The sequence below is a fragment of the Lissotriton vulgaris genome, chromosome 4_1, assembly GCF_964263255.1.
Source record: "Lissotriton vulgaris chromosome 4_1, aLisVul1.2, whole genome shotgun sequence".
Lineage (NCBI taxonomy): Eukaryota > Metazoa > Chordata > Amphibia > Caudata > Salamandridae > Lissotriton > Lissotriton vulgaris.
This window is the reverse complement of record NC_141691.1, coordinates 235903346-235920067: the sequence shown is the minus strand read 5'-3', so window position 1 is coordinate 235920067 and position 16722 is coordinate 235903346. Positions and strand designations below refer to the sequence as shown.

The 16722-nt window shown below is 43.7% G+C and overlaps 1 protein-coding gene across 2 annotated transcripts in view; it reads right to left on the bottom strand.

Moving 5' to 3' along the window:
• Window positions 1-16722, bottom strand: part of IL1RAPL2 (interleukin 1 receptor accessory protein like 2) — a 1345334-nt gene that overhangs the window by 29162 nt on the left and 1299450 nt on the right. For both annotated transcript variants that reach the window (XM_086966750.1, XM_086966749.1), the window contains exon 8: window positions 4724-4894. In XM_086966750.1, the coding sequence (XP_086822876.1) occupies window positions 4724-4894 (171 nt within the window). The remainder of the gene's footprint in view (window positions 1-4723; window positions 4895-16722) is intronic.

The window sequence follows — 16722 nt, the reverse complement described above, 5'->3', positions numbered from 1 at the left end:
TTTTCTATAGGGGCATATTTCTGGGAAAATGTTACTCCCGTTGAATAAAAAGAGTAAGAAAACTCTTCCACATCCGGGATCTGTATATTTTTCTTTATTTTTCATCAGCCTTCCAAAAATGAATCATGCCAAAGAGATTGATGTTGATATGTCTGGAAACAAGCCTTTAGTAGCTTGGCAACAAACATTTACTTTTCTGTCTCTTAGTCTGAAACTCGCAGAAACATCTGCTGCTGAGAGTTTTTATGTTTTTTTGTTAGTCAAGCTTAATAGTAGAAGGTCCAGATTCTTATGGCTTTTTGTTGTGTTAATCTGACGTATATAACGAAAAAATTAGAACTTTGCATGAGCAATCTTTGGCCGATTCAAAAAAGCAGGGAAATCCCGAGGGAAAACTTGTATTGAGTTGTGTGTTGTTGTACATGACCAACTGTCAGTCCTGTGGCGGCAGGAGTCCTTCAGAGCAGCTTGATAGTATTTTTTTATTGTTAGGGTAGTCAACAGTGGGATGTAGGAGCTTGCCCACTTTTCCTCTCCAAAAAACATCTCCAAATTTCGCAAAAACTTTGCTTAAATTGTTTTTATAAATAAATAATTGCCAGTTTCAGAGTCGTACCGAAAACTATTTTAAGTCTACGTTGCTAGAAAAATGATGATGTTGATAGCTGAGGTGATGAATGTGGTAGCAGAGGTGGTAGTTGTGGTATTGGTATTGGTGTTTGTGGTAATGATAGTGGCGGTGATGGTGATATTGATGGGGGTGCAGGGCGAAGTTGTCCACTCTTTACTCACCACACAGCCTAAATGTGACTGATACATGACGAACAAAACGAATGTGCACTTTGCACATGAATCCTGCGTGTCTTTATGATTCATGCATGCATTACATTTGATACTGCTGACGCAGAGTCTTTATTATAAAGTTTATACTTACTTGCATAAAAGGATTAATAAGAACTTAAAGTGAATGATTTTGAATGTTTAATTCATATAAATCATCCTCAACTAAATAAATGTATTAATTCATATGAAGTAGAGATGATAAAATTACATAGATGTACTAAATAAGTGCCATGCAATAATAAAGATTATACACTTTATTAGCACTAAAGGATTTATTAACGATTGTAAATGTGTGTTTTACCCCAAAGACTATTCTCTTTATTTCACAACTGAAACTTTACACACGATTAATACAAATGTGCAATTCTGGCCATGAATCTGCTAGATATGTCACTCTTAGCTTTAAATGATCCTTACCATGTGCGTTATACTAGATTAGGTTAAGCAGGCTGTTTTTTAATGTATGCATTAAAATTACACGCATAGCCTTTCAAAAATGTGGTAGGTAGGCCCAACTAACATTGTGCAACATGACTACCTAGTGCATATTCGTTAAATAATGGTGATTGGACTAAAGTACTAAAGAAACCTATGCTGAATATATGTTGAAATATGCATACCAATGTACATTTGCGCATTACTGATTTAATATCACTCAAAAGGCCTTTTTTCAGTCTGGTGGGAACCAAATTGTGCAGTATTTTTTGCTTAGTAGCTTTCTTTGCAGGTATTCTTGCACTTCTTACTGGTAGAAATGATATATTCTTGTAACATATTTGCTACTTTGCCAGAGAACGAAATTGCCAACAACGAGGAGATGAGAACTCTGCAGACAAAAAAGGGACTGTTGCCTTTACCCATGAGTGTAGGACTGAGGCGATGTTCCCATGCTCAACATGTGACATTTTCCTTATGTTTCGGTTTAAAAGTCATGAGCAACCTTACGAACAGCTGAAACAAATACAATGGATTGCTATTGATGACATACCAAAATGGGAGTTGAAGATGTATTTCATATATTATAATATGTGGATTGCCCTGGAAGAATAGGCAGATGAGTTTGGACTTCTTTCGAGGCCCCATGCAGAACTTTCTCTGAATTCTTCCAGGCCCTACCTTTGGACACCCACTTGAACCACATTTTTCCAGGTCCCAAATCCCATTGTCCCTTTGAATGGACTCATTGAGACATTTCCCATGCCACTTAATTTCCTGGGTGTGGTTTAGACCAACACTTCATGACCCTTTACAGACTTTTGACCAAGCATTTGACATGCTGTTGCTAATACTTATTCTATTTGTATGCCTTATCCCTATTGTCTTTTGTAGATTTGTATTGTGAGTCATCATGTGCCTTAGTTTGCATTGAAACAGAGATAATTACTAATGCCTAGGAAGGATCATCCCACGCAACCCACGCGGCAAGTGAAGATGGCGTCTGGTGCGGACCAGGAGGGTCCGGGGTGCTTTACTTTTGGAAGGAAGCAAGGGCCAATCTGGAGCAACCAGACCAGCAGTGTAGATTTCAAGGTTCGTCGTCTAGGAGGCCACTAGCCAGCCGGCAAGTAACCAGACAACGCGTCGAGCAGCAATCAAGCAGAAGGGCCCCACGCAGATCTCGTGGATGCTGGAGGGCTGGTCTTCGGTGCAGGAGCTGCTCGGGGCTGGGGCTTCTCAATTCCCAAAGCACTTTCTCGAGGGTGCCTCAGAGGTCGTGCTGGAAGCGAAGTGCAGTTCTTCAAAGATGGCCGGTCCCACGTGTCTCGTCACACCCACGGGTCTCAGCTGTGCTGCAGATGTGGGTAGAGGTCGGAGAGGTCTGGGAGTCCGGGTCTTGTTGAGCTCTGAGGTCTGGTTCTGGCAGGAAGGACGACAAAGTTAACCGCTAGGACGCTTGATGGTGCCTGCTTGTGCAGGGTGGTCACTCCTTGGCCACAAGGGAGATTTCTTCAGTCTTCTATGGAGCAGAATGTCGAAGTCCAGAGTTTCTCCTTGTAAAGTTGTTCAGAATAATCTAATCTGGAATGGGACCAGCTCCTACCTTTATTCTGCTAAAGGGGGCTGTACTAGTGACTAGGTCCCTCCCATGGGTGGGACCAGGAAGGGGGGTGGTTACACCCCCTATCCTTTGTCCGGTTTCGCGCCAGAGCTGGGGCTGGAGTGCCCCAGCAACTGGTTTGAACCGGGGTATGCACAGGGACACCTTGTGTGCCCCAGGCATGTCTCATTCCTTTCAGCCCTGCCTATCTGGATACACAAAGTCATGTCTGGGGTGGTGCTAGCACCTCCCCAGGCAGGAAACCCTTTGTCCAGGCCTCCCTCGCTGGAAGGACTCCCAGCAGCAGGAGGTCAGACTTGTGTCTGTGGCAGCAGCATCCATTTTGTGATGCTGAGGCTCAGGTTAAGTTTAACCGGGGTTCTAGTTCTGTACATGTCATGTCCCTCTAAAAGGGTGGAATGCTACCCCCGTCGCCAGAATTGGCGAGGGGGTAGTATTCCAATTCGTATGACATCTTACTCAACATGTTTTGATAATGTCAAACCAGAGTTAGCATTTGACCGCGAGGTTCATAATGCACTTAAGAGTATATGGTATGACGCTATCAGGAAACAGCTAAAGGACATGGTTCCGAAAGCTGCAGACATGCTCAGCTCATGCTAGAGCACCATCTCACACATAACCAAGCACTCTGCCTCCAGGATTGATAAGGCCTGCCATAGGAGTCACTTATAGGTTACTGTGTGTCCTTGTATGGGTTAGATATAGAGATACTATATCTAAAGCAAAGGGTGATTACACCACCTTGCCCCAGCTGAGTGATAAGCCAGTTGTGTCAAATAGTAAGGCCAGGCCAGGGGTGGCACAATACGTGCTGTAGCCCCTGGTAGGCCTTGGATGCACCTATGCCCTGGGTACCTAGGGTACACTGTACAGGGGTTCACAAGGTGATCCATGTTCCAATTGGTATGTACCTAGAGTACATGCAGTCCATTTTAACAGAGAGAGCAGAGGGCCTGGGGTCCTGAATAGCAGGGTCCTAGGTCAGCTAAGTCGAAAACCAGCTAAACACTAGGCAAAAAGTTGGGGGTAACCATAGTCAGATATCCATCTTATGGATATTTACAACAAATCCTTAATTAAGAGAAGTGACAGACCTATGTAAGAACATCACTGTCATTTACCTATTTCTCCTAAACCCAGGAATTGCAGGGTCTTCATATTGTAGTAAATATGCGTGATAATAACTTCTGGTATGCTTGGCAAATTTTACAAATAACTTTTTTCTTTATTCTGTAAAATGAATGTTGTTTTGCATGTCTCTTAACTTTTAGAAAATGGTTGTTTGCTACACTTTCCCATATTTACTGCTGAGATTACATGTTTCTTTGATGTGTACTCCTGACACTTCCTTGCAATAACCCCCTCCTCATTAGATGAGTCAGACAACAGCAGGAACATCCATATGTGTGGTAGAACTCCCGCTCTTGTGTGTGGCACACAAAAATATGCCGACTCTGCCTTTGTAGGACAGGTTGGAATGGATACTGTGTCCAGAGGCTGTTTCTATTTTCACATGAAGGTCTGATTTACACCCAGAAAAGATGTTATGAATAGAACTCCTCATAATTATAATTAACTTACTCATATAACTTGAAGCGAAGAGAATGGACATAGGATAGGGTGCACAAGCTGCAAAGGCTTTTATGGGCAACATTTGCAAAGTTCTATTAAAGCATATGAAGAAAGCACAAAACTACACATTTGTGTGAATATCAGCAGTCAGACGTTTTCATCAGAAATGAAGACACATTAGGGAGGATTAGGAAAGTGTAAATATGTAATAATCACAGCACTGCTCAGACAATGAGATGCACTTACTTGCGCTCGGCATCAGGTCCCTCTCAGGAATGAAGAGTTTATATCCATAGTGTTTCTCCAGGACACCAGGTAGTATTTCTAGTGCAAACTGCTCCTCTTCCTTGGTCTCACAATCCAGTGAATCTGGATCCACTTTGGTGTAAGAGAGATAGGCATCATATTCCTTATTGTCTGTGAAAGAAAAGAAAGGCAAGTCTCATTCTGATGGATGTGCAATGGGTTGTGTACTATTAGTATACACAATCACTTATCGTGAGCATTTAGTTGGAATAATGTTTACTGCAGTTTACATTTCAACAAGGAGTAGCGAAGGCACAATGAGTACCATTATAGAGCAGTAGCTTATTGTGTACTAGTGAAAGTAACTAGAACACATTACATAAGGATGGGTAGTACCCAGTGTCTTACTCAATGAATGAAACTCAGTCGTCCTTATACCTTACAAGCTGAACTCTCTTTATCCCCTCCACTCACCGTTCGTTTATCCTGCACATTCCGGTTGGACTCGGCCCATTTGGCAGGGTTATCCCAAACTTTTGGCTTCTTCCTCCTATTTTTTTCTGACCTCTTTGTGTTGGTTTTAGGGCTCCAGGCACTTTACCACTGCTAATCAGTGCTAAAGTGGATATGCTCTCTGTGTAAATTGTTATCATAATTGGTTATTCAAAATTGGCATATTTGATTTACTGGCAAGCCCCTAGTAAAGGTCACTGAGTGTGCCAGGGCCTGTAAATCAAATGCTACTAGTGGGGTCAGCAGCACTGAGTGTGCTACCCACATGAGTAGCCTGTAAATGTATCTCAGACCTGCCACTGCATTGTCTAAGGTGTACCTGGCCCTTCCTGGATGAATTATCACTGACCTGAATGGGACTTGGCTGCATTTAGAGTGGTGGGAGGAGATTTCCTTGCACCTGAATAGGGCCTGTCTCCCTTGCGCAATGCTGTCTCCAGCCCCTGTGGTCATACTGCATCAGTGAGAACAGAACTGGTTTGGACAGGACTCCGAGACCCTTGCACACAGAGAACAAGGACAAAATGGAATATACGTAAAAGACCTTAAACCCCAGAGCTTTAGATCACTTCTTGACTCAAGAGAAAGCTTTGCCAAGGAGAAGAGGTGGAGAGCTGTAAGAGGGAGTACCATCCCTTTTGCTGTGTGTGGTATGCCTGCAGTTGCTGTTTCTGCCAAGGAAAGGACAAAGACTGGACCTTTGCTGTGAACCTGCTTGAAGAAGAATTTCCAAGGGCCTATGCTTGCTGGCCTCCTGCTCTTAAGTATCAGGGACACAAAAACTTCACCCTCAGCTCCGCTAAACTCTATTGCTGAGAGTACTGACCTTCCAGGAAGTGCCCATTCCAGTTTTGGGCCTCTGGATGTTGCTCCTGCTGTTGAGAGCTGGAAGCAACTTGAAAGAAGCAAGAAAACCTGTCTCCGATCACATCAGAGATGCTGTGGTGACTCTGCGACCTGCACCGAGGCCAGGGGCACCACTCCTGGAGTGCACAATGCACCACACATCCTGCACCCCAGCTCCGAAGCCCTTCAATGCCTACAGACGGCTGCTATTATCGGTATTTTCCTACGCCAGTGCTCGCACCGACTCCTTCATTGTCATTGCCTGCATCCTGTAATGTTATTGCAGGGCCTAGAACCACTGAGAGTGACTCCACAAACTCGCCGACTTTGCAGTGCCTCACCAGAATCGACGCCTCACTGCTGACGAAACCGACTTTCCTTGTCATGGATTTAAAACGTCGCCTCCTCGCAGACATGACGCCTCGCCTCCCGCATGGCAGCCAGGGAGTCAGCCTCAACCTTGGCACCAACACCTCACCTCCCCTATGCCGTGCATCATCATAGAATTCATTATCCAAAGGTACTGTTTGTTTGGGGGGCTGTGACTTCGTGCCTGTGGCTGGGCACCTCACGTTGGTGCCGTAATTTGGATTTATTGCTGTCACAACATCGCAATAGCCACAGGTGGAGCTATTTGTTTTCTACAAGCTATATTTTGGATGTAACAGTTCTAAAGTCATATCTTATTACCTGTATGTCGGATTTTAGTTGTTTAGGTCTTGTTGCGTTTAGATAAAGATACCGTGTTTTTCAAAACTAGTGTGGTGTCCATTTGTGGTGTTATCACTGTACTACTGTGTGTTTTGAGTACAAATACTTTACACATTGCCTTTGGCTAACCCTTTCTGCTCATGCCGAGCTGCCTAGGGGTTAAGCAGGGGTATCTAAAGTGTGTATCCCCCTTACCCTGACTAGAAGCAAGGGTCCCTATTTGGACAAAGGTACCTACCTTGCCAACTAGAGACTCCCATTTCTAACAGTTCCCTACTGCCCTGTAATTGTGGTAATGCAGTATAGTGTTTTATATAATTAAAACAACTAGGGAAATGGAAATCATCAGGTGCTAGAAATGCTTTCACTTCTGTCAGTAACTAGTAGCATACTTTGAGGCACCTTTATCAAGACCTTGCACCAGTCAAGTGTTGCAGACCAGCACTAAGTCTTGATAAAATATTTTCTTTCCAGAGCAAAACGTCTTTTGCGCTGGAAAGTTGCCTTAAATGTAACAAAAATTGTGATTTTTGCAGCTTTGCAATAATTTGCGTCAAGGGGGCATCCCATTCATGGTTCATGGCATTCCCACTTATGATTTTTGACACAAAGTTCTATCTACTAAAATTAGTAGACTTGGTAGGTCTTTGTGTCAAAAAACTTTTCTTTGAAGGACGTGTTAACAAGGAGAATTGTTATTATTCCTCCTAACCTTCCACAAATTGCATGTGTGCTGCATAATAAAGCACACATCCATTGTGTGAAAAGTTTAACGTTAGTCTAAGCATACTATTTTCTACTGGAAGGGCTAGGCATGTCACACACACACACACACACACCCACACACACATACACACACACGCACCCATGCACACACCCACCTGTGCACAATTGTATAAGCAAGTGAACGCTTCAAAGCATTAAGGAGACTGATTTAGAGCTTGGTGGACGACTAACTCTATCACAAATGTGACGGATATCCTGTCTCCCATTTTAAAAATACAATTGGATATAATGCACTTGTAATAAGGTGGATGGGATACCCGTGACATTTGCGCTGGTGTTAACCATCTGCCAAACTCTATATCAGGCCCAATGCTTTAATACCAAATGGTTGTTAGATGATATGATCCAAGCAATACTCGTTAGCTTATATTCATCCTTGGTATCATCGATTTCCCAAACACATCAGCCAACAGGTGTTTTACTGTAACCCGCTTTTTTCAAGGCTGGCAGTTGAAGGGTGCAGTTTGTTCGCTGTAGTAAATAAAACAGCTATTCCCATATTTAACATTTGTACTTTTCCCTATTGAATATTCTCATCAGAAATGCTTCCAGTTAGCTTGTGATCCTGTGTCCTTAGAACAAGATTCTTGAAAGAGAGACTTTATCTACTTTCCAGCGTACCTTCCCGAAGGGATCCGAGCAAGGATCCGTTCGGGGAGGTAGGCTGGAAAGTAGAAAAGGTCTCCCTTCCAAGAATCTTGGAAGAAGTGACTGGGCCTTGATTCCTGAACAGGAGTCCTCCTCAAGGCCACCAGAGATAATTCTTTTTGGAGGGATGGCAGTCCTGACCTTGGGAGCGATTAGTTTATTGGGCAATTTCACTTGTGAGGGGTATGAGTGATAATTGGGTCACAGCCCTCCCTGATCACTCATGCAAGGGAATTGCCATTGTGTTTTTGACTTCTGTGTACCTGGCCTGCTCTCACTTTTACTAGTTAATCACTGGTAATGTACAAAGATTTGTTAAGACTTTGGGCTGCTGCAAAGTGATACAAAGTGATGATGCAAAATGACAAAAAGTCTTGCTAAAATATTTACTTTCCTGTACAAAACTATTTTGCTCTGGAAACTTTTGATGAACATAATGGAAAAAACTATTTGTGCTACCTTGCTTTGCTTTACATCAGTGGGTGGTACAGGGTATTCCCATGCTGCCACCAATGGTTTTTGAATAAAATTCTTATCTACCAATATACATAAATAACACCTCCTTGAGGCAGGCACTCACAAGGAGAAATGTTGTGCCATACACCAGTTGATTACAACGTCATCAGGTGCACCATTTGAAAGGGAAGTGTACTCCCTTTCAAATGATGCCTCTCAGCAAATGATTCCTGCTCAGGGACCTCTACACAAGAAACAACCGGATTTCTTTTTCTGGGACTGCAGACCCCCTCCATCCTTGGGAGGTTTATTCCTTCCTGGAGGGCTATCAGAACCCTGATCGGCTAATCCAGGCAAGGGAACACAGCTATCTCCATTTTTGGGGGATTTCTCTGTGCCAGGCGGCACTGAACAGCCAACAGGTAAATCCAAATTGATGAGAGATACCATTGGAAAGGGGAGGGTCTGCCCCTCAGCAAAAGATCCCTGCTCAAGGAACATGATCCCTGAGTAGGATTCTTTCACTAGGGCAATAGAACTGTTTTATTGGGAGGGCATGACCTGGGCCCAGTGAAACACTTCCTTGAGGGCAATTTGTTTATGGGGAATTTTCCATTCATTGGGGGGCAGTCAGGTTAATGGTCCTCCCCGGCTTTCCACCCCAGGAAAGGGACAACAGCTGTAAATATTTAGTTTTTGCTTCCACTGTACCTGGGATCCTTGTGCTACCCCAAGGCAAATCCAAAGTTATGGTGGCATAATTCAAAAAGGAGACCCCTCTTTCTAATGGCACCCCTGAGCAAAGGAGACCTGCTCTGGGATCATGACTCCTCAGCAGGAATTTTCTACTATGCTACCAGGGAATGTTTATTTTTAATGGGTACACCTGCATAGGAGCCGCTCCCCTTTGATTCCACTTGTTATTGGCCATTTTCCCTTACCTAATGAGACCATTGGGCATGGCCCTCACTAATCGGCATCCGAGGAATGGGAAGAAGGTGGTTGCCATTTTGTTTTTGGCTGCTCTGCATCAGTCACCTTGCACTGCTCCACAGGCACATCCAAAGCCATGAGGGTCACCATTGTAAAGAAGAAAGTGGACCCTTTTCAATGATGCCCCTCAGCATAGGATTCCTTCTAAGGGATTGTGATCCCCAAGGAGGAATCCTCTAGTAAGTCATTAGTGATTATTTATTTGGGGAGCAGCTCCTTGAACATAGAGGCCACCCATTCTAGGCGGCAATTTGTTAAAACTGGGCGGGTTGGGCCCGGGCGGGTTGGGCCCTGACTCTACTTGAATGCCCCCCCCCCCAGGAAAAGGGGGGCTTCTCTGCGCCCCGGAGTCTTCCAATATCCCACAGCTGAATCCGTAATCATGAAGACAGTGCTGGAAAGGAAAAAAGCCACCCATTTTTACCTAACAAAACCTGATATTTTTGCTACATTCTGGCTATTTGCTCACTTCCCTCCAGAGGAATCCACTTATTTTTCTTGGGTGACAGAAGACTTAAGTTCAATACTTCTCTTCTCCCTAATGCCACGTTATGCAACACCTACTACCATGTCCATGGACTGATGTTGTTGGTGGCTCCAAGTGCCCCCCCTTCGGCCTACCTTTCCCCGAAAGGTAATTGGTGATTACAGACTGAGAGCCCACCTAGAATCAAGCCAGGCCCATGCTTCAGGTTCAGGATGCAGGCCTCGCACGCACACACAGACACCAGAACAAGAGGTGAATGTCAGCATTTGTGGTTCCTGTTGTGCTAGCCCCTCTGTAAACAGTCAACTGCAAACTCTGGGCAGGTAGGGAGTGTGTTGACCTTTCCTTGAGGATGGAGGTAGTTGGGTCCATCCAGTCACCATGCTGGCACTGTTTGATGTTGCCTTGACACAGGGGTGGCCTGAAACGGGCTCAAATACTTGTTCGTTTGAAGAAAATCTCAGCTCCACCAATCTGGCAAACTAAGTATACCAGTTCCAGGGAACACAAATAAGGACAATTAGGGAAATTCAAGAACCTGCTAAATACTGCCCATTAAAGATATCCATTATAGCTGTTGAAGCATTAGAGCTTTAGGAAACTGAGGTTAGCCTGACGTCACCGCACAGCCGCTCAGAGCAGACACACTGTACCCCAGCCCACAGGAAGCTGCAGTTACTTGGGGCAAGTGGAAGGTGGTTGCAAAGGGTAGGGTTGGAATCATTGAAGATAGCTTCTTTACCCTCTTCTCTTCACCACTCAACTTGACCTCAACTTACCCAAAAAAAGCCTGGTATTACTGGCTCTGCCTGTGTGATTGGCCACCTTAATTTATACTGGGAGCTGCCAGTAAACACTTATTATTGATTATTGGTGGCTGATTGCTTACCTCCCGACTAATTCTTTTGGAATGGTGAAGGTGGGACAAGGTGACAGAACAACAGGAATGGTGGAGCTGGACGATATTATAAAGAAACAGTGCCAGTGGTCAAGTGAATAGTTGGGTTTCAACATACGCATTTTAAAAGTAGATTAATTACCAGCGTACACAATTCAGACAGACCTTAAACAGGTTTAAACACTTCTACGTCTAGTGAAATTCTTCTAGACCAACAGTGTTGGTCTAGCGCCTACTGCTCAAAGACCTTCTTTCTCCTTAAGGAGAAACAGCAGCCAGAGACACTCACATCGTAACATAGTATTTTCATCTAATTTTCCAATGAGTCTTAACAACGCAAGACTGAGAACGAGAGACAACCAAGCTAAAAGTTCAACATCTGGATCAATTTCACATCAACTGATAGGAAGTCTTGGCCTGACAATAGAACTACTTATGTCAAACAGGCCCAGGGATAATTCGCTGTCATTAAAAATAGACTTATCAACAATAACACAGTACTGAACCCGTATTAAATTGAATGACCTGAAGTGCACTTTTCTGCTGTGAATGAGCACCCCTCATATGACCCTGAAGAATTAAAAGTTCCCATATGGACATAATGCATTTTTCAACACAGCACAATTGAAACATTAGCACAAGTACGCAATAGTCATAAGGAGGTAAAGGATTTGGTGGACACACCAATTATCCTCCACAATGGACCTTTTTTATCCTCACTTAGAGACATGGAAAAAAACTTGTCTAGCACAGAAAGCTTTGCTTTAAATGAAACAGATGCCAGAACATGAGACAAGGCTGAGCAGTAACAGTTTGGAGAAAGAGACACTAGTGGCACTGTTGATCATGCCTCCAAGTTATCAACATTGGCTCTATTAAGATACATTAAAACATTGGAATGTGGGTCACTCCATTGAATACAATGGAGTGCTCCAAGCTTCTACGGGCCGGTAAAAGCCGTCAAAGCAACATTCCAATGTTGTTTTACAAAGGCCTCTCAGAGCCCGAGGGGAGTTAACTCCTCTCAGGCTCCTAGAGGCCTGTGTTTTATTTGTTAGAACATTCTGCCCTATAGCAGCAGAATGTTCTAATATCCTTATAGCCCTCCATAGCTCAGCTATACCGGCCATTAATGTTCCGCTCCCTTGTTAAAGGCCCTTGCCTTCGGTTCGGGCCTTTAACGCTGGATCGGACCTTTAATAGCTGGTATAGCCTGCTACAGCGGGCTATAAGGCTCTATTAAATCTACCCTACTTGCAACCACAAATGTGCTAATGTTACAATCTCACAAATTGGAATTACAGGTGTACCTGATGCAATTTCGTGCCAACTGTATAACTAATATGGATGATAAAATTAAGAAATGACAAATCAAACCAGGCAATTTTATCATATCAAGCAAAACACGAGCAGTGCATGCACACCTTTTGCAGTTAAACTTTGTACTCTGCCAAATCTGCTCTTCCTGCTGGTCGAAAATATAAATCAATTTAAATTTCGAAACCACTGAGCAGAAGAGAAAAGAAAAGATTGATAAAGAATAAGAACATGCTGAACAGAAATACTATCATTCACAAGGTGGGATCTACACAAAACATGGGTGAAATTGCAAACATCAGATTTTTCTCAATTTTTTATGCCAGGCAGAACCATCACCATTATTGCTGTATAGCCTACAGCTGAGGGCTATACCAGTTGTTAAAGGCCCTGAAACCGAGTTACAGGCCCTAGCTGCAGGCAAGGGTTTATAATGAGGGAGAGGGCCTTTAACAACCAATATAGCTAAAGAAAGAAGGGCTATAAGGCTATTAGAACATTTCACCCACCAAGGGTAGAATGTTCTAAATTAAAAAGGGAGTAACATGAGGACAAACGTTAGAATTTTAGAGCTCCGGGTTTAGACAAGCCATTATAAGCCCAGGGCTACTCCATTGTCTTCAACGAATCTCTAATATTCCTACATTCCAATGTTCTAATGACATTTTCCATCAGATAAAAGCACAACAAATAATCAAAATACTGCTAGCACTATTCCTGAAACTCCAAATATGATCTTTCACCTAATTCAGGGATCACACCAAGCATGAAGGAAGAAGCAGAAAAGTAGTCCAGAAAATTGGCGGTTAAAATTGAATCTATATATCAAAGCAACAAGCACAATCATAATACTAGATTATCTCGCTTAAGAAGGTAAAGGGCAAAGTCAGAGGAGATCTTATTGCCCCCTCACAGACAGCAAATACAAAGTGAGGCAATTCATGTGCTATATAAACAGGAGCTTGCAAAAGACTCAGTGGGCCAGGGTAATGACAAAGTTATTTGTACAAATTGATCTTCACTCTCCAATACACATCACATAGCAGAAAAGATATTTTAAACAGAACCGACATGCTATGTTTATTCCAACATACTGAGTTACTAAAACATATACAAACAGAAGATACTACTAGAATTCATGTTGTTACACTGCATTCCTCTCCTGGGGTACAATCCACAATTCTAACTTTGAGATGAGAAACTGTTTGTGCACAGTGGTGAGTTGACACCCGAAGCAAGGATCTAGAAAGATAGCCTTTTGTCTTAATTAACCATATGGAGGCTGGATATTCGAAATAAACTCCAAAGAGCATTCTCAAAGGTGAAAATAGCAAAACGTAAACTGCACCAAACTGGAAGAACCAATTTGTGATACATCTAAGGAAAACAATGAAACTAACATTTATTGCTTTTCCTGACATAGAGAAAGAGGCTGACTAGCACTGACTGGCCATGACTCTTAGGGCCTCATTAGAATGGCGGGCGGGCTTTGCCCACCCACCACCTTATCGGAAAACGGGACCGCCCGCCTTAAGGGCGGGGGTCCCGGGGGTGGTATTAGGATGTGCCCACCACAGTGGCGGGCACATTCTGTATATTCAGCATTGTGGCGGGCGGTGCTCAATGCACCGCCCGCCACAATGCTGAAAATGCATTGCTGCATTTGCATAATAAAAGCGGCAGGCACCGTGCGGTGCCTGCCGCTTTCATTATGCAAATACAGGGGGGTACCATAGGTACCCCCTCGTGTGCATCCCCCTACTGTGCTTCACGCTGGGGGCCGCAGGGGGCCTCCAGAGTGAAGTCCGCCTGCCTTTCCGTGGCGGCATTGCCGCCACGGAAAGGCATTGGAAAATGCCCATTGTAATATGGCTGGCGGTGTCTAACAGACACCGCCACCATGTAAATCATTTTCCGCCCCGGCCGCAAGGCGACCGGGGCGGAAAACAGGCGGCGGTGTTTCCTCCGCAAGGCCGGCGGTGGCTACCGCCAGCCTGGCGGAAGCACTCCGCCCGACATCCTAATGACCCCCTAAATTCCAAGAAAATTACTCATCCCTAACTTAAGCCAACACAACTCTGGAAAATTGGCCATGTAATAAACAACTCACACTCATATTACGGAATGTGGCCAGCCTTAAACAAATACTCAGTTAGGCTGATGCCTTAACTTTTCAGAACATTTTGGACATTATCTGCTTGCAGAAGACATGGTGCACTGAGCCCCTGTAAGAAAAGTATTGGTAAGGGGATGAGAATCAACCTCAAATATTAATCTCAGTCCTTGCCATGGTGAACCACTCAAGCCATTAAATAAGCCTCTGTTTAACCCTCTGGTATCCTGGCACAAAGCAGTCAGCCTTAATTTAGAGGCAATGTGTAAATTATTTAAACAGTAAGAAAGTGAAAACTCAACACAAGAAAACTCCCAGACATAGTTATAAAACAGAAAATATTTTTGTAAATAAAGTGACACCACAATGATAAAACTCCAATAAATAGAACCAGAGATATGCATGTTTAAAGTTTGAATTAAAAATAGTGCCAACCTCGGGTATCTGGTCATGTTAGATCAGGCCAAAACCAATAGCTAAGGCTGACCGTGATGGAGCGAAGGTAGGATACAGGGACCAGGTTCATCCTGGTGGAAAGTTTACTTGCTAACTTAGAAACATTTATGGAGGAAAACTGGTTGTCAACAAGTCATCGGCCAGAGCAAGCTACAAGTAAAGTATGAAGCAGGGCTTGATGATGGTGAGCTGTTGAAGTGTAGGGTCCAGCTGCTATCATCAATGAATGGGGCAAGTTCGAAGCTGAAGAAGTCCGTGCCCAAGAAGACCATGATGATGATCAGCTTCGGCTCAGCGTCGGTCTTGGTGAAGCTCTCTATGTTCGGACTTGAAAGACTTTTCCAGAAGTCAGCCCTCCTGCAGCAGGGCACACTATCAAGTTGAGGATGACCGGTGATTTGACGTCCACAGCTTTGATGGTGACCCTGATCTCTGTTAGTTCTCCAGCCAGAATGAAGATAAATGTTTTATAAGTCCCACTGCTTGCAGTTTGGGGACATAATGAGTATACTTTAACACCAGCCAAGGATCCAGGACATTGGGGGTACCACTTAGGGGCTAGGACAGCAGGGTCTGGGGCAGGTCAAGTTGGAACTGGTCAGTTTGGCAGTTGCAGAGAGAGAGGCCTTTGGAAGCTTGTTGTGTTCCTATAGTTCAAACAGAAAATCTGCCAAGTGACTCGTAAAGTCACTTCTGGGACCATAGGCTCAGGACATGCAGGTCCAGTCTTCCTGCAGGTGCCTAGGGACAGCAGGGCAGCCATCTTCCTGATTCCCAACAGGCTCAGCTGTGTTCTGGGGAAAGGTCTCAGGGTCTTCTTTTAAGCCCACTATCAACCTGTGGAAGGTAGGCCTTTGTTCACCCCCTAAATCAGTTTTGGCCAGTTTCTACCCTCTCCACTGGATTTTGTACCAGACTGACTGGAGAAATAAAGGGGAGGCAGGCCTATTTGTGAGCTTTCTCACAGGTTGGACTATCTTTATGCTCAGAAAGGGGTTGGTCATATCCCCACAGGCCATCCTGTTAAAGGAGCAGCCCCCCTCCCAACACTCAAAGTGCTTTGTCCACTGTCTAGGAGCAATGCACATCTCATCAAAGGGGAGCAATCAAAGGGTCGGTGACAGCGGGATGGAGCCAGGAAAGTCTTTTGACTTTAGGCCGGCAAAATGACAACTTCCTAAAAGTGTATTTTCCAAAATAGTAATGTAAATTCCAACTTGACCATTAAGTTGAATTTTACATTACTATTAAAATGAGTTCTTGAATGATTTTTCTAGCTGTTCCCAAGCTGAATTTAGTACTTATTAAATGTAATTGTGTAAATCAGTGTTAACCCATGGGAGAGCCAGACTTGACACAGTGAAAGTGACTTTGAAGGTTTCTCATTGTCATAACATGAAAAACATTAACTATTTAAATATACTTGTACTACTTTTTAAATATCATGCATCCTGCCATGTGGGCTTTTAAGGCTTGCCTCAGGGGTGACTTATAAGTACTAAAAAGAAAGGTTTAGGCATGGCAAAAGGTTTGTTTCGCTAGGTTGAAATGGCATTTTAAAACTGCACATACAGACTTCAGTGGCAGATCTGGAGACATTTTACAGTGCAACTTTAATTGGAGGCACAATGAGTGCTGCAGCCCAATAATAGCATTTAATTTACAGGCTCAGGGTACATGTGGTACAATTTTCTAGGGATTTAATTAAATATGCTGATTCGAGTATGCCAATTCTAACATGTTTAGAGTGAAGAGAACAAGGCAATACCACTGGT